Source organism: Astatotilapia calliptera, chromosome 19, assembly GCF_900246225.1.
Source record: "Astatotilapia calliptera chromosome 19, fAstCal1.2, whole genome shotgun sequence".
Taxonomy (NCBI): domain Eukaryota; kingdom Metazoa; phylum Chordata; class Actinopteri; order Cichliformes; family Cichlidae; genus Astatotilapia; species Astatotilapia calliptera.
The window spans coordinates 15558276-15579885 of record NC_039320.1 but is presented as its reverse complement, the minus strand read 5'-3'; the positions used below and the strand labels follow the sequence as shown (position 1 = coordinate 15579885).

Sequence of the window (21610 nt, the reverse complement as noted above, 5' to 3'; positions counted from 1 at the left end):
ATCAGAAACAATCTGTCAGTCAAATGTTTTGTATCTGAAGTTGAATTAGTTATGAGCTCCCCTGGTTTCACAGTTCAGTCAGGAAAATTAAATAAAACACATTTACAAATAAATAAAATGGCTCAACATGCAGAATCCCTTTATCCTAAGACGCTGACAAACTAAGCATATTTCTAAAGGTCAGTGTTTGACACTGCAACAATAACAATGGCACATGATGCTGCTTCATCCAAGGGGTTTCCATCAAAGTTGACTTTTCATTTCTTGGGTGCCCTTGATTTATTAACATGGACTGACTTTGGGGAATTCTTTTTTTTTTTTTTTTTTCTTGAAGTAAATTTTGGTGGAATTACCCTTTGAAGAAGTCTAGCGGTGATAAAGAGTGCAATCCTGTGTTATGAAAAACACTCTGACATCTTTACTGCATTACAGTGAAAACCTCTGAGGGTGGAAACACACCTGAAGATTCAGTTTAAGTTATTAGAAAGCCTTTGCTTTTAATTGGGGGGTATTCTATTTAATGAATTTTGGGAACTACTTTGAAAGGTGACCGCTAACTTGGCTTTAGCAGCACTGGTAGGCATTTACCTTTGGACATAACCAGGCTAGCTGTTTCTGCTATGGACAGGCCTCATGCTAGGTTAGCATACATAGACTGTATATAAAAGAAGGCTGTAGTTTCAGGCTCACTGCAGAAGCACCTTAAACCTGCATTTTCATTTTTCTTTTCAGTGGCCTGCAGGGGGCGACTCTTGTGCTTGTGAAAAAGGTCTGCTTGTACAGAAGTCAATTGGAAAAGTGTAGAAGCTTCTTTCTGCCACTGAAAATTTGAGGTTATCCTACCTTCAGTGTCAAAAGACATTTGAGGCAATAATCTGAAATTTTGACTTTTTTTTTTTTTTTTCTCTCCCCTTGACTTAGAAAATGGTCCTCAGCCTCCTTGATTTCTGCCTCCAGTAAACAATTTCCTGATGAATTTATGGGCTTAACTTTAGGTAATCATCCCAATTAGCAATCATAGGGTGCCAAATCAGTCCCTATCTTATATTTCACAGTGAGATCTGTCCCATGTTGTGGTACCTGGGTTAAAAATAACAAAACAAAAACACTGAGCTAGAGGCTTAAGAAAATAAGGCTTCACAAACAGTGCATGTGTCAAATTGCCCATGTCCGTCCTTTATATACAGTCTATGTTGGCAAGCATATACATGGTTTCACTTCTAACCTTTTGCAGGAAACTTTAAAAGTTTAGAGTCCTTAGTGAATCCTCTTGTGTGTGTCCACTTGTAATCCCGCAGAGTTTCAACACTAAATTACTGCATATTTAACTCCTTTTGTTCACTGCGACAAAAGACAATTTTTTTACAGATATAAAAAAAAAAAAAAAAAACAAACAAACAATACATTTCAAGAAATGAGTTTCAGATTTAGCCCCAAATCTCTGGATTTTTTTTTTTTTTTTTTTTTTTTTCTTTGAAGGGACAAGTTATTTTCACTTTCAGAACACCAGATGTTATTCAAAAGTATTCAAAAACACCACATTAATAAGCTTTTTCTCCAATTCAGGTACACTGAAATTAAAATAAGGCATTTTCTCAACAATTCCAATTTGCAAGTCAAACCTTGATCCCTTACGGGTTTGCAAAAGCAAAATTTTAAAACAAATTTTCAGGTAATATCACAAAAGGAGACTATTTGCCGCTTGTACGTTTCGACCTTCTAGGCAAAAATCCACAAGGAACATCTTGCACGCGTTTCACAAGGGAGAGAGTCGTACAGCTGTTACAAATGACCCCAAAATGACCAGAATTCACACCTTCACACAGACCAATAAGATTGTCACATTAACATAAGATGTCGCAAAAATCATATATTGCTCCACAACGGCTGCGGTAAAATAAAGCTCCAGCTTTAGGACAGCGGGCTAGAAACAAAGAACTCTAAAGAGATGAGAAGCGGATGGTTCCTCTAGTTTTTGGTCAAAGGCTGTTTGACGATGCAGAGAGGCTCAATATCTGTACAGTTTGTCTGTTTTGGTGGGTTTTTTTCCCCCTAAAATGGACATTTTCATGGTCACGTTTGCAGTTAAGTACCCTCAAAGCCCTTAAAACATGTTAGAAACACAATTTCTAAACTACACGGGCTTTGATAATGGCATAAGCATCTTAGTCAATGATAAATAATCTTCGTTCTCATCCAATGACACCGATAAGCAAAACAGGCAAAGATCTGTCATCTCCTCCTCTTCACTGCACCACCACTGCTCCCAACAACCCCAACTTATTATTGCTTGCATGTTAATACATACAGTATGGGAAACCATTATCGTTTCTGAAAACGCACAGAAAACTAGAGATTTTTCACAGTTAAGACTCTAGCACAAGTGACAGCAAGGGTCCAAAAAAATGAAAAATAAGAAAGCATGACTGCCTAATATGTATTTTAACCTCCCTCGGGTTATTTCTGCTATAACAAGGACGCACTCCAGTTTGTGGGAAGAGACACAACACGGACATTTGCTGGTGTATTCAGGATGTAGCACAAATTCTTTGGAGTTTCATTCATTAAGCCAAGATGATGGAGCCTGCGGGAATTGTATATATTTTTTTGTAGTTTTTTTTTTTTTGTACTGTCCCATAGCAGGATGCAATGTCTTCTCTCTCACTCTCACAAACACACACGCACTTATCTGATCCACGCAAACCAATCCAAAGGAAAACACGCACGCACATCTTCGCTGCGCAAAACACAATTGGCACAGATTATCAAAATAAATACCCTGGAAGCTTGGCACTATGCAAAAGAAAACTTCACATTTTCGAAAGAAATCTTATAAAAAACTATTGAATAATCTCAGTCTACTCCACGTTTTCGTTTGCCTCACTATTACTTATATACTATATGCTGATGAAGGTTACACCAGTGTCGTAAACCTCTGAATGACTCAACTACCACTGAAACAATATAGCTCCTATTCAAATAGATTTTTTTTTCCACAAACGTACATCAAAATGAAGTATCTAACATCTATCGGACTATAGATAGTGCTGTTGTCTGGTATGCATCTGCTTATAGTGCCTCTTAACTTTTTTCTCCTCGCTTTTTCTGTAAAATCTGAAACCCTTCTGGGAACAGGTAAGAAGTCTTGTACACCTTCCTTTGTTTTACTTCAACTTCGATGTTTTAGGATCTGTGTGGATGCCTGTCTATGCAGATTACCTCACAGGTGTCCCTCCAGGATGCTGGTGACAGCCTGGTCCAATGACGGGCCTGACGTGGCCCTTGTCGGGGCTGCAGAGGGGCCCTGCAGGCGCTGAAGCTCCAGTATGCTGTCGATGGCACTCTGTAGATGTTCACTGAGCATGTTGTCCTCTTGGAAAGGCGGAGGCGGCGGGCTGAACCGCTGCTCGGCCCGAGGGGACGCATCCACCCTGAAACATTTCAGTTTTGGAGCGCTGACGTCTCTGGGAGGCAACTCAAAGCGCACATCCTGCGGCTCTGGCATAGAAAGAGGATTTGGGACTTTTTTTACGGACGTGGGTGCTGTCTGTGAGACTTGCTCAGCAGTGTTACTGAGCGGAGCTCCGTTGGTCATCTCCTCGTCATGCTCAGGACGCTTGGGTTCTCTGTTGGGTGCCTGAGAGTGGCGTTCGTTCACAGTCCCGCCACCGTTGGTCAGCTGCCCCGTGTGGTCCCTTTTGAGTCCCGGGTCGTAGGCCGAGTTGTGGATCACCTTACGAGAGCCTGACTCCTGCTTGATGGTGAGTCTGAGAGCCCCCCGCGAGCTGGAGCGGTAGGTCTTCAGTCCCGGAGGCCTGTCGGACAGTCTGGTCCAGGCTGGGGGAGAAGAGGGGCTGCCAGAGGAGTGGGCATGAGGGGAAGACGCTGATGTAGCCAAAGCTGTCATAAAGGACTCTGGAAAAAGGAAAGTGGAGCTGATTGAACAATATTATCCAGTTTGTCTGGTTTAATTCTACATAGACATGCTGTGAAGATGAAGAATTTTCAGGCATAAAAGTCTAAAGGATCAGATCATAGAGAATAAAAAAATTATCCAAACAAATTTCTCTAATTATGCACAAAGCTGTGCTTTTAGTTGCCTATGCCTTCACCCCCAAAACATAACGTTTTAATCCAGCTATAGAACTGCCAGATTAAAATGCAGCAGTGCGCCTGAAGAGAGCACATGCAAACAGACATGAAACGAATAGTTTGATGTCTTAGTTTTCGTAACAGCTTTCAACAACCTCCTGCCCCTTTTCCAAATGTTTAATTAACATAACTGTTTTTCACCATCATGCTGAGTCTCTCTCAGCACACCCTGCTCCACATTTACACCATTTAATTACTTAACACCTGGGAGCTGCTCTGGAGCAAATATGCAGGTTAAAAGCAGTGCTAATAAGTTTGTTTCACTAATTCATTTTTTCCCTGCCGGTTCAGGTTTACTTCAGCACTGGCATCTGCATTTTGGCAAACACCCACCCACACATAGCAAACCTCTTTTTAATAATAGTAACAATAATAGGCGGTGGTACTTCTTTAATCCTGCTGTGACACTGACCCGGGTCTCTGCGGGCTCGCCGTCTGTCCTCCGCTAGAGCGTATCGCTCGGCCTGGAGGAAGAGACGCTCCAGCATTACCATCTCTGCTGAGGGACTCTCCTGCTGTGGAGACAAGTTCAAATCCCCTTAAACACAGACCCAAACAGTACTGAGAAGATGATTATAGAGAATCAACATCTGAAACTAAGCAAACTGAGTCACTCAACATCCAGACATTGTTTTGGTTTTGAAGCAATACCGCCCCAGAGGAGGTGTCTCACCTGGGCTTCTCTAACTAATAGCTGCCTGTATTTGTTGACCATGTCCTTGGTGCGTTTCAGCAGGAAACCGGACACAGTGTCGAACTCCTGGTCCACTGTGAAGAGGAACATCATTAATAACTCATATGATAAAATAATTACATCCTATTGAGTTATAAAGTAGTTTGGCACTTGTTCTTCCAGATACATTTATGTGCAGGATATGGTTAGGTCAGTAATCAGTCAGCGATCAAGCTAACCTAAATTGAAGTCATCCTGAGTGGGCAGGTGACCAGCGCAGGTGTGGTATGGCAGCAGGTGTCTAACAGCGTCCTTCAGTGTGGAGAAGGCTGGGCCAGTGAGCGGAGCCTGCACTGCTCCATGGTCCAAACAAAGCTGCTGCTGGAACCTGAAGGGTTTAATAAAAACTCTGCGTTAACTTAAACCTACAGTAGTTTATTACAGCACAAAAGAAGTAGGACAAGACACAAAACACAGGTGGAACCATCTAATAGCGTGGGTTTGTTTTTTTTGTTTTGTTTTTTTTTGTTACATTTATCAGCTTCAAGAGCCATGAAAAGTACCAGTTTACAGGAATCTTCATGTTTTATGTTTCATGTTGTGTGGTTTTGGGGCTCAGCTGCAGGAGGAAAGGTGGGGCAGAGCGATTCAGGGAGCAGTGCCAAGTGAGGTGACTGGCACACCTGTTGCACATTTTGCCAATTAACCTCTACCTTTTTATACAGTAGGTGCAGGGCTGACAAGACACACACATATATATGCACCGCAGACATGGGGAGCTGCTGCCAGGCTGTGAACTCTTCAGGGGAGAGACTTTGGGTTATTATGTAGAATCTGAATCCGCTTCACCCACTGGGCAAGCTTTCTGAAGCGTGCAGTATTGAGTTTATGCCGTGTGTGTGCAGTGATGCAAGTAAAGTCTGATGTTTGCTGGTGTGTGTTGTCTATACTGAGGCGAACACACAGGTAGCACAGACAACTGGTAGAATAAAATGTAAACTGTCTCACTTTTAAGTAAAAGCTGCTTATCAAACCTATTTTTTTCAAACCAGATGCTGATAGATGCACTCGGGGCGACTTTAGGTTCAGTATCTTACCCGGGGATACTTCAACATGCAGACTAGTGGAGCTAGGGATTTAAACACGGACCTTCCAAATAGCAGACAACCCGCTTTGGGCCCACAACCGCCCCCCCCTCCAGTTTGAATGCAGCTTTTATCAATACACCATTTGGATTCCTCCATCAGCTGAGATACTGGTGTAGATAACTCGTAATTGTCATGTAATCTTATTAAACTCCTCACTTCATATTTAAAGTAGATAAATCAATAACTGAATTTAAAGTGATTTTAAATCAAATTATACAATGTTTTAAAATATGAGGCCTCACACTTCAGTTGGTGTGTACCAACGTAAGATAGCATACTCATCCAATATTCCAAAACCTCATCATCAACAACAAGAGAAGCGACAGAAGTTTCTCTTTGCGTTAACTTCCCATCTTTCCTGTCAATAGCAGAAAATGCTTGTAGAATCACTATTTACTGCACTCTGTTTTCACAATAAGAGTCCAACAAACAAGAAAAAAAAATGCTTCTAAGGAATTATGTACAATCATTATTCTAATGCAGAGGTGTCCAACTCCAGGCCTCAAGGGCCGGTGTCCTGCAGGTTTTAGATGTGTCCTTGATCCAACACAGCTGATTTAAATGGCTAAATTACTTCCTCAGTATGCCCTGAAGTTCTCCAGAGGCCTGGTAATGAACTAATTATGTGATTCAGGTGTGCTGACACAGGGTGAGATCTAAAACCTGCAGGACACAGACCCTCGAGGCCTGGAGTTGGACACCCCTGTTTTAATGATACATGGCCAAAAGTGCATACATCATAATACACACAACATTCATACGTCTGCAATAATTTCCCACTGCATTATATTTTCAACATTTTGCATTTCAGACAGTTTCCTGTTATTCACCAGGAAAAAAATCTGGAAGACACAACAGCGTCTTACATGACGACTTTCAGCAGTACAGAAATGTTCTTAGTTTCTCTTACCTGTGCCTGCGCATTGCTGGTGTGAGCCTCTCCTCTCTCTGCAGCTCCAGAGGACCTGCCAGCTGGCAGACGCACAACATTTTGGACGAGTTAAAAACGACAGACGCGGGTGCATTTTGAAGTCAGTCGTTACACATTTGCAGTATTAAACAAATAATAATTTCAAAGCTTGCCATCTTTTATTCTTTCATTTCAGTACAGAGGAAAAATTATGTATAGTAATTATGAGTAGATTACAGATTTTAATAGCACCAAACCTACTAAACACAATATTATCACAAGAAAGAACATCATGAAATGATGAAGGAGCTGGTCAGAACTTGTTTTAGAAACATACCAAGAAATTAATACACTGACAAAATAATTATAATATTAATTGATAATAACAATTACATTTTTTTTTTAAATTAAATAATAAATCAGACTTCAAGTAATTGGATATTAGCTTTCGCTCACCTTGGTGCTCGTCTGCTGACTTGTCTGGATGGGAGCGCACTCCATGGGAGCAGGGGGCCCCTGGACCCCCTGGGCTGCAGGAGAGGGTGGATGGACATCGAGAGTAAATGCCTTACTCTCCACGGCCAAGGCAGCTGTTGGCTCTGATAGAGGACAGAATTACAAGGATGACAGAAACGGTGGCAGCAATCATAATAATGAATTAACTGGAAATGAAAGATAATAAAAGCGATAGCAATAGTGGGGGCAATAAAAAAAAAAAAAAAAAAAAGCTAATTAAGAATCATATTATTTATCAACTAGCAGATAACTCACTGTTTTGTGTGTGCTGTTGGACAGCAGAGTCGTCTCCTGCTTTGGAGAGAACTGCAGATGCAGCTGTGGGATTAGGCTGCTGCTGAGGCACCGAGACACTGACAGGCAGAGGGGATTGACTGCTGTGGATTGAAGTATGGTTTGAAGGCTGAGGCTGCGAAACAGATAGTTGGGGCTGTGAAACTGAGGCCTGAGCCTGGGGCAGAGGCTTGGAAACAGATGACTGGATCTGCAACTGGTTGTGGGCAAACAAGGCCTGCGATACCTGTAGCTGATGAGGGACTTCGTACTGAACCAGGGGTTCACTGTGTGGCTGGGAAGCTGTAGTCTGGGGGACTGAATTCTCAGGTCCTGGCAGAGCAATCTGAGGGCCGGTTGGAGGGGAAAAAGTTCTTGCTGCTGGTCTTCCAGTGTCCTGAATCTGAGAGGGGGAGCAGATCAGTGGCGTGTTCTCAGGGTCCGAGTGAAGCGGAGAAACCTCAGCACACTGGTCTGACATCACTGTGCAGGTGTCCTGACCGGAGACTGCATGGGTCTGAGGTTGGGACTCTCTGTCACTGGTGACTGGTGAGGCGAGCGACTCCATTGGCACCACCGGCAGCGCTCCAACCAACAATTCAGAAGTGATCGGGGGACTAAGTGCTTGCTATGGTAGAAAGAATCAGAAAAAACCAGACAAATTAGATCGTTTTATATTATCTTCACCACTGCATCTTTATTGCCTCTATTGTTTTAAGGCAACTTTACATTACAGATCTATACCAGAAGCTCTGCACACATTTTATTTTCATTTATTTAACTTCACTTTTGGCAAGATCGAAAGGGAAAGTTTACAAGATGGTAAAGAGACCTGATGTGATGTCTGTTTAGGAGATGGTGGCACTGAGAAAACGCCAGGAGACTGAGCTGCAGGCCGAAGAGTTGAAGACTCCAAGTTCTCTAAGGTATGAATATTTACAGTTCTTTATAGTTCTTCCTCTGCATCACCAGTGAACGTAACAAACAACAAGCATGCTATATTGCGAGTTCTTTTTGTAATTTGAATCCTATAGTGTTTATGGCCACAATTATGCTAGAAAAGAGGGGTGACTTAGGGGGTCTAGTCCCTCCTTAAAGCAGCAAACTCAAAAATCTAACATTTGACTTTGCACATCTTTAAAAAGGTCGTCTAACTTCTTGGGGGTGGCTGTAGCTCAGGATGTAGAGCAGGTCACCTACTGATCCGAAGGTTGGTGATTCGATCCCCGGCTCCTCCAGTCTGCATGCCAAGTATCCTTGGGCAAGATACCCAAGTTGCTCACCGATGCATCCATCAGTGTGTGAATGTTGTTAGAAAAGCACTCAGTTTAGAGTCGGTGCTTGGGAGAATGGGTGTGATTGGGTGAATGTGGCACATTGTACACAGCGCTTTGAGGACTCCGGGAGAGTAGAAAAGCGCTATATAGGAATCAATCCATTTACTTCTCTCTGTATCGCCTATCTAAGTTCTTCCAGTTTGCCTGAGCCTTAAACTTCACGCAAATCCTTGTTTTTGGTGAGCCTGCTTCCACAGGAAACAGAGGCAAGTCTATCAAATAGCAGCAGCTATTTGAAACATAATCACATACTTGCACCCAGGGCGTGTTATTATAACATAAATTGTTTCTATCAGTGAAACTCCTTTTTTAATACACCATCATTTTGTCCTTTTCTGTAAAGTTTCTGTACTGTAAAGTTAGACCTTAAATTACATTCTACCGTTTAGCTGCCTGTTGCTTATATTTTTACATCCACTTCACTGATGAGAATCGGCACTTTCTTGCTGTCATGTAAATGTAAAATTCGCAGGGGGTTGCTCGAGCTCTGACCTGTTGCAGATGTTGCATAAAGGCCTGGTTCTGACTCATCGAGTGGGTCACCTCCTCTACCACTTGGGTCATATCTGATGGGGGCAACAAGAGTTTGGGCATCTCTGCAGGGTCGGGGGCCAGAGGTGCTTCGGGAGGTGGCTGTAGGACTGTAACCACAGGGGGAGAGGAGGACTGCAGCCCTGCAGAAGTGGTGGGCTGTACAGAGACGTGCTGGAGAGTGTGTCCATAGGGCTGCAGAAGGAGACGTTAGAGTCAGATAAAACTGGGTTGTGTAATTGAGCACAATGACCATCAAGTCTTTATATCAAAGTTATATTATTATTGTGTGGTAATTAAGTTCAGGAACAGATAAAAAAAAAGTAAATGTAGCCGTGTAGACTTGGTGTGTTTATGGAGGGAATATTTTCTGAATCTCTGTGGGCAAAATGGGATTTTAGGCATTTTGAGGAATCTCGTGTGTTACTACAGTAAGAAATCAGACAGTTCAAAGTTGTTACTTTATGTTAAAGCAGCTACTCAGTTTTACTTTGTAAGTATCTACACCAAAAGATACTTACAAAAGTGCCTCTACACTCCAGTTACAGCTCACCTGTTGTAGCTGGTGAAAAGTCTCCTCAGAGCTGGTCCTCTCTTCTTGAATAGTTCTCTCTGGCAGCAGGACCACCGAGGCCTGCTGGAGGTTTAGCTGTCCTTCTGTCACTCCTCTCGGAGGAGCTGGGCCCTGGGCAGCAAAAGGCATCCCCTGAACCATTGAGGGGCCATTAACAATTGAGATAGAAGTAAGATCTGGGGGAAGCACCCCTGAACTGTTGATCAAGGTAATGTGGTTTCCAAGAGCAGGACTGTGGACCAGGGTGGCACGTTGCCCCTGCCCTCCTGGAGCATAGGTTCCAGCCAGCTGTGCTGGCATCTGGAAGACAGTAGCAGGTGCTGACTGTAGCTGCAAAGGTCCTGAAAGCACAGTGGCCTGGCGGAGCGCTAGCTGCCCAGCTGCAGTGGTGAACACAGGGCTGAAATTCAGCTGTCTTTGGGGCACAGTTAAGATCTGAGAGCCATCTACAAGCTGCCCAGTGGAGGGGGTCATGCTGTGAACCGATGAGCCTTGGTGACTGGGTGTCAGCAGCGGTCGTGCTGCACTGACAGACTGGGAGATTGTAACAGGAGACTGGCCCGGAAGAAGGAACTGGTTTTGGCCTTGGAATAGTCCCTGAGGCTGCAGCACAAAGGAGCCACCCTGATTGACCAGCTGCAGGCTGACTGGTTTGGGGAGCTGCTGGGTGGGCTGCGGTGGCGGAGCGACAGTCTTTTGGCCCGCTGCTTGAGACAATAGAATGTTTGGTGAGGCAGTCCCAGGGACGAATGTAAGACCAGGAGTGGGCTTCTGCCCAGAGGGCTTGGGGCTAATTTGAACCAGTCTGGGCTGAATGCTGATGGGCAACTTGGGCTGTATAGGATGAGGTGCGCGCTGCAGGACGATGCTCGGTGCTGCTGCTGCTGCTGCTCTCAGGGTTGGAGTTATAAGAGGTCGACTGGCAACGCTCGGCACAGCCTTGTGGATGATCATACTTGAGCCCTGGGCAGGACTTAGAGAAAAGGAGGTCTCTGGAGAAGGAGCAGGAAATACATTTCCAGGTAGTAGCCCCATCAGCTGAGGAGGGGCGGCAGGCTTTAAAGAAGGACATCCAGGCCCGACAGCCAGTAGGGAGGGCTGGGGAGGCTCCACTGCTGCCTGGGTGTCTCTGGGCAATGCCGTGGTCACGGGCAAGGTCACAGATTTAGGAATGAATGGAGCGGTGGGTGGAGAAAGGAGAGGGGCCGGTGAGTACAGGGACAGGCTGTCCCCTGATTGTGCCAGACCTGCTTCCAGAGCCATGGTCTGCTCAGTGATCTCAGCCTCCTGTAGGCTCTGCTGGAGGATATCACATGCCACCTCCGCCTCCTCCTCTTCCTCCACTTCTCTCTTCTCTGCCTCACAAGCTGCCTCCACAGGTGGCTCACCCTGCACCACCTGTGGGTCTTCTCCACCCTCTGGAGATGACAGGAGGGCCTCTTCCAAGAAGGACAGATCCACACATCCAGGCGGAGGCGTGTCTGGGGAGTCCCTGCCATCTCCCAGCAGAGAGACAGGACTCTGGGGGAAGAAGCAGTGGGAGGTAAACAGAAAGGTGCAGACAACAGAGAGAAGAAGCTGAGTGAAAATAGGGGAGAACTGTGTGATTAGCACAAGTTAACAGGAAGCTTTTTCAAGCACAGAAGGGGAGAAAAACATAATTCTCCTGAGGGAAAATGCTGTTTGTTGTGACGCTACTGGCTGTGGATCCAGACACTCACCGGGGCATCTGTGAAGAGGGAGGGCTCCCCAGAGGAGGAGTTAATGAGCAGGTCTTCAGTCTGCAGCTGGTGGAATAAAATCTGCCAATTTTAAGTCGGGCTCATGCAAACGTGCTGAGAAATTCACGCAGTACTACATAACGAGTCCCTTTCACACTCTCTGCGCTCCTCCAGACATCTCTCAGTACCATGTGCCCAGAAATATTTCCAACTCAAATCCATCATTAGCACTATTGATTTTTTTCCCCCATTTGAGTCCCTTTATTAAGTATTTGTTACCTCATTGGTCCCATGAAGGAAGTCGTTCAGGGCTTGGGGGTCACTACAAAGGCAAAGAACAAAAAAATCAGTTAATAACCTTAATTTATTATAATCTATGTACTTTAAATATCTTTGAGACTGTTTTTTTGTTTTTGTTTTTTACCTGCTGTACGATTACAGATCAGAAACTCACCACAAAACATCAAGTAGACAAGTCCCATCTTCATCCTCCATGTCAACTGAAAGGAAGAGGAGGAAACAGTGAACATTTTGAAACTTGATGCAAGCTGCTTGGTTTTAAGGACAGCCCAGCCGGTTAAGTGGCTAAATCTGCTTTTGAACGAGAGATAGTTTGGGTGGACAACATTTGCTGAAACTGACTCAGTAGATGGAGCCGGTGACTGGATACGGGGACAGTAAAACAGTAATTAGTTTATTTGTCCATCACCCACACTTATTTTAATCATCATTCTACTTTTTTTTAGCCTGGAAAAATTAAAATTAACAAATTAATGACAAAATCAAAAACTGTAGAAATGAAATGAGGCCACACACTCTTACAATCTATAAAATATGCCAAAAAAACTTGGCTTTGTTACACATAGTTCAGACCATGGCAATTCCTGGTTTTGCGTCTTCCTGCAGAACCAGAGATTAGCTTGTTCAACAATCTGCCTAATAGGTTTTACCCAGGACTTGAACATTGGCTTCTCCTCTGGTAAAAACATTTTCTTTTGCGAATTTAAGCTTCTGCTCTTTGTAAGGCAAGGCAAGGCAAGGCAAGTTTATTTGTATAGCACAATTCAACAACAAGGTGATTCAAAGTGCTTTACAGAGACATTAGAAACAAGAACAAATAAAAAGCATGATTTAAAATTGATTAAAACAAGCAAATAAACTAACTAACTAATTAACAAACAAACAAACAAACAAAACAAAACAGTATATAAAATCAAAACAGATAAAATCAGAACAGTAGATAAAATCAGTAGTTATATGTAAGTTTTGAAATTTAAGCTTAAAGTGTGGATTTGGTGCTTTATTCAAATGCAGCTGAGAACAGGTGAGTCTTCAACCTGGATTTAAATAAACTGAGTGTTTCAGCTGATCTGAGGCTTTCTGGGAGTTTGTTTCAGATATAAGGAGCATAAAAGCTGAATGCAGCTTCTCCGTGTCTGGTTCTGACTCTGGGAACTGATAAAAGACCGGATCCAGATGACCTGAGGGATCTGGAAGGTTCATACTGGGTCAGGAGGTCATTGATGTATTTTGGTCCTAAACCATTCAGAGCTTTATAGACCAGCATCAGAACTTTAAAGTCTATCCTCTGACGGACAGGCAGCCAGTGTAAGGACCTCAGAGCTGGACTGATGTGGTCCACTTTTTTGGTCTTAGTGAGGACTCGAGCAGCAGAGTTCTGAATGAGCTGTAGTTGTCTGACTGATTTTTTAGGTAGACCTGTAAAGATGCTGTTACAGTAATCAAGCCTACTAAAGATGAATGCATGGACTAGTTTTTCCAGGTCCTGTTGAGACATCAGATCTTTTATCCTTGATATATTCTTGAGGTGATAGTAAGCTGACTTTGTTATTGTCTTAATGTGTTTTTCTAAGTTTAGGTCTGCATCCATCACTACACCCAAATTTCTCGCCTGGTTTGTGGTTTTTAGATGTATAGATTGAAGTTCTCTGGTGACCTGTAATCGTTTTTCTTTGGCGCCAAAGACTATTACCTCAGTTTTGTTTTTGTTTAGCTGGAGAAAATTGTGGCACAACCAGTCATTGATTTCCTCAATGCATTTACCAAGAGCCTGTACAGGGCCTCGGTCTCCTGGTGACATTGTGATATATATTTGTGTGTCATCTGCATAGCTGTGATAGTTTATTTTGTTGTTGTTTATAATCTGTGCCAGTGGGAGCATGTAGATGTTAAACAGAAGGGGTCCCAAGATGGAACCTTGGGGAACTCCACATGTGATACTTGTCTGCTCAGATGTGAAGTTACCTATTGATACAAAGTATTTCCTGTTTTCTAAGTATGTTTTGAACCAGTTTAGTACAGTTCCTGAAAGACCTGTCCAGTTCTCCAGTCGTTTGAGTAATATGTTGTGGTCAACTGTATCAAATGCTGCACTGAGATCCAGTAAAACTAGGACTGACATTTTTCCACTGTCTGTATTCAGACATATGTCATTAAACACTTTGGTCAGAGTGGTTTCAGTGCTGTGGTTCTGTCTAAAACCTGACTGGAAGGCATCGTAGCAATTATTCTGTTTTAAGAAGTAACTGAGCTGTTGAGAAACTGCTTTTTCAATGATCTTACTTAAAAACGGGAGATTTGAGATCGGCCTGTAGTTGTTCATTTGTGTCTTGTCAAGATTGTCCTTTTTCAGTATAGGTTTGATTACAGCAGTTTTTAGTGATTCTGGAAACACACCTGATAATAAAGAAAAGTTGACGATCTGTAACAGGTCTGACTCTAAAGTCTTTGAGACCTTTTTGAAAAAACTTGTTGGCAGGACATCTAAACAGCAGGAGGAGGAGTTCAGTTTACCTAAGATGTCCTCCAGGTCTTTGCTGTTAATAGGTTGAAACTGTTTCATGGTGTTTAAACAGATTTTTGGTGGACACAGTACATATCCTGGATCTGCTGTTGATGTACCAATTGCTTGTCTAATTTTTTGGATTTTTTCAGTGAAGAATTTGGCAAAGTAATTGCAGGCCATGGTCGAATGAAGTTCAGCTGCCACTGACACAGGAGGGTTTGTTAGCCTGTCAACTGTAGAAAATAAGACCCGAGCATTATGGCTGTTTTTAGTGATGATGTCAGAGAAGTAGGACCTCCTTGCATTCCTCAGTTGTAAATTATAATTGTGAAGTTTCTCTTTATAAATGTCATAATGAACCTGGAGGTTTGTTTTTCTCCATCTGCGCTCAGCTTTCCTACACTCTCTTTTTTCATTTTTCACCAGTGTGGAGTTTCTCCATGGAGACTTTTTCCTTCCAGAGATAACCTTCACCTTAATGGGAGCAATAGTGTCCATTACATTTAACATGTTAGCATTGAAGCTATTGACGAGCTCATTGACTGACCCTCTGGGCAGGTCAGGTGTTAATGGGAAGACCTGGTTAAAAATTGCACTACTGTGTTCAGTTATACACCGTTTTGTGATCACTGTTGTTGATATATTTGTGTGGGCTGAGATTTTACTTTCAAAGAAAACACAGTAATGATCAGACAGGCCCACATCAGACACAGTAACCTTTGAAATGCTCAGGCCTTTGGAGATCAGTAGGTCAAGAGTGTGTCCTCTATTATGTGTGGCCTCTGTTACATGCTGAGTCAGCCCAAAGTTGCCCAGAGTGTTACTCAGGTCTTTAGTCCCTTTGTCCTGAGGGTTGTCCACATGAATGTTAAAATCCCCAACAATAATTACACAGTCAAAATCAACACAGATCACAGACAGCAGTTCACTGAGGTCATTAAAAAAGTCTGTGCAGTATTTGGGAGGCCTGTAAACATTAAGAAACACAACTTTGGATGGGGCCTTCAGCTGTAAAGCCACATATTCAAAAGACTGAAAACTTCCAGGAGATAGCTGCTTACATTGAAATGATTCATTAAATAAGACAGCAACCCCTCCTCCTCTCCTGCTCGCCCTGACCTCACTGATAAAACTGTAGTTAGGAGGGGTCGTCTCGATGAGAACAGCTCCACTGTTACTTTGGTCCAACCAAGTTTCAGTTAAAAACATAAAATCAAGGCTGTGCTCAGTGATTAAATCATTAATTAAAAATGTTTTCCCAGCTAGAGATCTAATGTTTAATAAAGCCAACTTAAGTGTTTTAGAGGTATTACTTCTCCCCTCGTGTTTGGGAGCAGTCTGTGGCACACAAGGTATGTTTACTATGTTTAAAGATCTTTTAGAGTGCAGCTCTCTGTGTTTTGACCAGGCCACATGTCTCCTGTCACCTAAAAGTACAGAAATTTTAAAACCTTCTAGTAAACAGGGTCCCAGCTTCTCCTGGGAAAAGTCATCACTGCCATAATCCTCACAGCCCGGACCCTTCACACATCACGCATCAGACTGCGGAGACAGGGCATGAAGAGGAACTAAGGGGGGCGAGGCTGGGCAATGTGACTTCGATTGCTCTGTTGAGGGTGGGGCTCGATGGCGAACCTTTGGCCGCTCTGGTGGGGGGTTTATGGGGGACAAAAAGGGATTGGGACGGGGGGTAGATCTGAGCCCAGCATTGACCCGCTCCATCATTACCTCAGTGAATTTCAGGTGTGGGGAGGAGGGAGAAAGGGAGGGGGAGGAGGGTGATGGCCTGTCAGGGGTTTGGGGGACTGGGGAAGGTCGTGGTCCCTTGTCCTGGTCGTTGGTGTTGTTGAGAGAGTTGGAGGCAAATAGGGACCCCTCTTCTTGCCTTAGATGTCTCTCCTTTCTGAGGCTCTTCCTCAGATGCCATGGATGTCTCTCCTTTCTGAGGCTCTTCCCGGGTGGGGGCAAATGGAGCTCCTCCTCAAGGTTTCTGCTGGGCTTTGTCTGTTCTTGGAGTTCTGTTTGTTCCTCTTTATGAGATAACTCCTCGTTTATCTCAGCCTTGGCACCAAGCACGGATGGATGACGTATGAAATAAAACAAGTTGGAGGTGAACAGTTTCACCCCTGACTTGTTAAAATTAAATCCATTTGCTTTGAACACATGCCTGCGTTCCCAAAAAATATTAAAGTTGTCGATAAAGTGCACTGAGTGGTCAGCACATGCTGATATAAGCCATTTATTCAGTGTAAACAACCTGCTGAATCTCTCGTCTCCTCCTCTGACCGGCGGTACAGGTCCACTGATGAATACAGCTGCATTCAGAGAGTTTACAGTATTTAATAATCCAGTAAAGTCCCGTTTCAGAACCTCCGACTGTTGTTTGGACACATCGTTTGACCCTGTATGCAGAACAATGTTTGTCACAGTTGGATATTCATCTGCAATTTGAAGAATTCTCTCCTTCAGGTTGTTGACCATATCGTTAGGAAAGCAGAGGACTTTAGTGTTCTTACCGCACATCCTTTGTACATCCTTTACGGCAGAGTCACCCACAATCAGAGTTTCAGGCCTAGCCTTTAGCTTTCCCTGTGGCCTTTCACTTTTTAACAGATTTTCAGACCTTATTTCGCTGCTTTTAGATGGATGGTTGTCCGATATAGATCCAGGGTCCTTTGATAGTGGGGCAAATCTGTTCTGCAGTTTCACATTCAGTTGTTTTGGAGGTTTGTTGTTAACCTTCCTATTCACGGTTGTCCAGTCCTGTTTCCTCCCGTATACAGGGGTAGAAGAGCTTCTCTGTCTCGTAGGAAGTGAAGGCCAGTCGGTTTCAGAGATTTCAGCTCGCTGTGCCCTGCCTGTGATACGTCCTCCCCCTTCCAGGAGACATGATTTATGTCTTGGTTTTGCACCAAGACAGTCTAAGGGGGGATTATCACTTGAGGATTTATAATAATGCACAGAGTCTACTTTCTTGGTCATGTTATCTGTGCTCCTTAGCTGTGTACTAGCTTGCTCATCGCCATTGTTTTGAATCAAAGGCAAGGTTGTTTCATTTCCACACAGTCCATTTACCTCCACGTTTACTTCTAAGCGATGAATTTTTGTCTCCAGTACTGCAATCTTCTGCAGGAGGCTGTGGTAGTCATCTGTGGAGAGGGAAGGCATCTTGTTGCTAGTTAGCCTAGCGGTTAGCACCTTTCCAGGCTATTGAGGCTGCTCGGTGCCCAGACGCTGTAATCAGGCTTCAGCTGTGTCTAGGCCACAGACACACGGAGCGCTGAGGACAAGGTAACCATAAAATGTTGCTGTTTCTGTTAAGAACACTCTAGTCCTAATGATCTACAAGTGTCCAGAAGTTATCACACGGAAAAAAGGGAAAAAATCAGCATAAAAATCAATAAAAATCAATATAAGAAGCAAAGCATTCAAGAGCAAAGAGATGAAGCTAAACTTCTAAGAACCTCTCTACTACAAAACAATATTCCTGCTCTCAGTTTGCAAACCCAACCAAGTAAAGTTGCTTCATATTCCCATGTGCATTATTTATCTGAATTTAAAGATATTTTAAATCATTTTGTTAACGCTTGCTTCGGTATTGTTCTCCATACTGTGCGAAAGTCTCAAGCCACCCCTCATTTCTTCATATTTTAAGAGGAAAATTCGAATTAGGTGCAGTGAATTATTGAAATGTGGAAATATGTCACTATTTAGTATAATCACCTTTATCTTTCAATACTCTGAGGCAAGCTTTCTCTAAGCAGTCTTCAGAAATAGTCCTCGGGGCTTCTTGCAGGACATTCAGAGATCTTCTTTGGATGTCGGTTCCCTTTTGTCCCATTCTCTGTCCCACACTGCTTCAGTATCTGGGCTCTAGGGAAGTCAGTCCATCGCTGTGTTTTTTTTTCCTATCCAGATATGCTTCTGCTGGATTGTCAGTGTGTGTTTGTGTTTCCAGAAGCTGGAAACTGATGGTGCTTTTCTGCATTTAAAATTTTGACAAGATCTCCAACACCACTGGCTGAAAGGCAGCCCCAAACCATGGAGAGCCTCCACACTGTTTTAAAGATGTATCTCTGTCCTGATTTCCTCTGTACATTTTTGTTTTTTACTCCAATTCCTGTGTAATTTGGCATTATTCAGTATTACATCCCTGTTTCCCTTTCTCTGAGACCATTTCTGGTAAGGTTTCAGTGAACAATAGATGGATCAACTGAAGGGATGCATCTCTCAGGTCCTAAATCAGGTATTTGCTAAAATTGTTCCTACTCTTAAGCAACTTCATGGACTGTTTGTGTGCTGTAGATTGTCTTTTAGGTCTGCCATTTCTTCCTTTTTCCTCCACTTGTTCAGTTTCCTCCAATTTTTTTTTAAGAACACTCTGCACAGCATGCTGAGGTTTGCCAGGTTTTCAGTTTTATGCCTGTCAATTTGTGTTATCCTTGATTTTATTTTTTATAGATTCAAATAAAGAAACAAATGACATCTGGTTTTTGTGACAGGCTGCTATCCAAAGACCTTCAGAAAGCCTGAAGAACTACTCAACACCACTTAAAAAATAATAATTTAATAACTCTTTATAAATGTAAACAGTGTTTTGTGTGTGTGCCTTTTTCAATATTGCAATGCAAGAGCTCACACAATAATCAGAAAATATAAAGTAATGTTCGTGGCTATTAGTTCAATTAACAAATATTTCTTTTTATAAATTTGAAGGAGTAAAAGTGTCACATGTTTCACCGGGAAACGTGAAAAAACTGAATCCAGAAATCTATCTTGATCTCAAAACGAGAATTATTGGGCCATTTTATAGTCCTGATGTAAAACATGAGCACTGGATGTATCTCACCCATATACCATATATAAGAGGAACCTACTTCATATGTGAGAGGCCCCATACAGAGCGGTCGAGCTGAGTTCTGGTGGTGGCCTCATGGGAAGTCGTGGTCGGGCATCAGTGTCTGGAGGCGGGTGGATGCCAGGCCGAGGCGGCGGGACGGAGACGAGACCTCCCTCTGCTGGGGCATCGCTGCGTCTCACGGTGCGGGTAGCCGGTGAAGATGCTGTACGCAAGGAGGGGAGGGGGGGCACAAACAGACCACCACATGCTGTCAGGTCACTTGAGGTTATCAGCAGCCAAAACACATTCTCATCTGAACGCTGAGACATAAGATCAATATATGATTCATCAGTTTCTTCTCAGCTGTGGGCAGTGCTGGTGTGATTTTTGTAGCAGACACCTGGGAGACTGGACCAAATCTGCACTAACAATAGTGTAATACACACATATATATTTTACTATCGATTATGCCCGAGGCTGATGAGGAAAATGGAAGCTATTGTTGTGGCGCTCACAGACGTGAGAGGCAGATCTGAGCGCCTCAGCTGTAAATAGACGGCTCCCCCTGCGCCTTGGATGTGACTTGTCCTCTCCTCATGGCTGAAAAGGGAAGCAATGTGGAAAAGCTCGGCGCAGAGCAAGCCAATTATAACATTACTCACTGCCTTGCGCTCAATTTCCCGGGGAGGTCCCTCAAAAAGACAAGACAAGCCTCCCTCTCCGATTCCGCTGACATATTTTTGTTTACAACAAGAGACAACCGCATTAACACCCTCAAGGTACCGCATCGCCCAATGAAATCCAGGCAAACGACACTCATCTAAAGCTGCAGCGGCAAGTGCCATGCTATTCTCTTGGATTCTGTGATGCATTTATAGGTTACGTAAGGTGAATGTGTGTTCATGTGAAATTAATGTCCCAAACGATGCTGGATGCAGAGCCGCTGGTTTCCCCTTACGGTATATATTTTTTTAATTTATTTTTAGAAAAATATATATATAATTTTTCCTCTCTCCCCCCCACCCCCTGAGTGGGACCACGGCAGCTGACGCCTGCTGTAAATCATATCGCGGTAACAAAAGATGCCGTGTGTTAAAATATCATCTCCGCGCAGCCAGCCTCGAGCGATCCCCTTATGGTTGTGCCATTAGAGTTAATTCCGCAATTCAAAAAAAACAACCAAGAGAGGGAAAAAAACTCACCCCTTCTTTGTGGTTTATTGTCCTGTCAAGCGGGCCTCTGCGCCATCGATTCTCACTCAGTGGTCTTTTCAGATGCTAAAAGGAGGAGAGGGGGTGGCGGTGGATGGGGTAGGGTAGGGTGGGATGGAGGTGGGAAGGAGGAGGGGTGCGGATGGGGGGTACCGGGGTGGGTGTGAGAAACAGACTGGGAGAGCCGATCACAGCACAAAGGTGGAGAGGAGGAAAATACAGCTGAGAGGAGACAAGTATCCAGATTCAGCGGCGCGACTGCGGGAGGAGGCTGACCGCGCTGTGCGCTCCGCCAGGCGGCAGACGCTTCAGATGTGTCTGCGCTTCACCGCGGAGCTCCCTCATCCCGATTACTGAGGCTTTTCTTGCATTATATGCATCTTTTAGTCACTCGCTTCTGATATTTGTAATACATTTGTAGGTCACAATTGTAAAGAAAAAGAAAATCAATGTTTGGACATGCCATGTGCTACCTAAAGGAGGAAGACATAACTACGGGAAAGTAAAGCAAGCTGCATTCGTGTAGGACTTTATGGTGTTAAGGAAGAAGAAAGTACAACAAGTGCTAACAGAAGATGAGAAAACATTAGCAAATAATGCTTATAAATAAAATGACTGAGGAAATAGTTTTTCGTTTTTTAAAACTATTTCTGCTGCAAAGAGGGTTGCTTAATCACGCACTGTTCAAGAGATCAAGAGAGGAGAAAGTGGAAAAAATGAGGGGAAAAAAGAGAAAGGAAATTAAAGAAGGTGGAAAAAGATTGAATGTAGGCCACATATAACCAGAAATAAGAAAGAAAAAAAAGAAGTCTGCTTAAGTATGATCCATGGAAAAACACACACATACACAAAGAGTTATTTGTCTGTGAAATGAGGGATAACTCCAAAGCAAACTAACATAATTAGTCACAGTTTTCA

At 43.4% G+C, this 21610-nt stretch overlaps 1 protein-coding gene across 4 annotated transcripts; it reads right to left on the bottom strand.

The window, feature by feature from the left end:
- Window positions 1-309: 309 nt before the first annotated feature.
- Window positions 310-20816, bottom strand: LOC113011995 (BRD4-interacting chromatin-remodeling complex-associated protein). 4 transcript variants are annotated; one of them, XM_026151921.1, is made up of 15 exons: window positions 20684-20816; window positions 19519-19704; window positions 12290-12335; window positions 12115-12157; window positions 11836-11901; window positions 10094-11635; window positions 9502-9735; window positions 7920-8300; window positions 7655-7808; window positions 7340-7482; window positions 6884-6945; window positions 5065-5213; window positions 4826-4920; window positions 4565-4667; window positions 310-3915 (listed from the first exon to the last, which is right to left on the bottom strand). In XM_026151921.1, the coding sequence occupies exons 3-15, from the start codon at window positions 12328-12330 to the stop codon at window positions 3221-3223; spliced, it is 3708 nt and encodes a 1235-aa protein (XP_026007706.1). In that variant the 5' UTR covers window positions 12331-12335; window positions 19519-19704; window positions 20684-20816; the 3' UTR covers window positions 310-3220. The 4 variants fall into 4 exon arrangements, with proteins under 4 accessions (XP_026007706.1, XP_026007703.1, XP_026007704.1 ...); XM_026151918.1 differs by having other exon boundaries at window positions 7655-8300; XM_026151919.1 differs by lacking the exon at window positions 20684-20816 and adding an exon at window positions 20144-20668 and having other exon boundaries at window positions 7655-8300.
- Between the last annotated feature and the right edge of the window lie 794 nt (window positions 20817-21610).

Bases quoted from the DNA above. Each gene is read 5' to 3' on its own strand.
- LOC113011995 (XM_026151918.1), bottom strand. From the start codon at position 12,330: ATGGAGGATGAAGATGGGACTTGTCTACTTGATGTTTTGTG. The intron at 11,902-12,114 runs GTAACAAATACT...TTATTCCACCAG, and splicing joins TCCTTCATGGGACCAATGAG to CTGCAGACTGAAGACCTGCT. The intron at 3,916-4,564 runs GTCAGTGTCACA...TCCTTTTTCCAG, and splicing joins GCGAGCCCGCAGAGACCCGG to AGTCCTTTATGACAGCTTTG.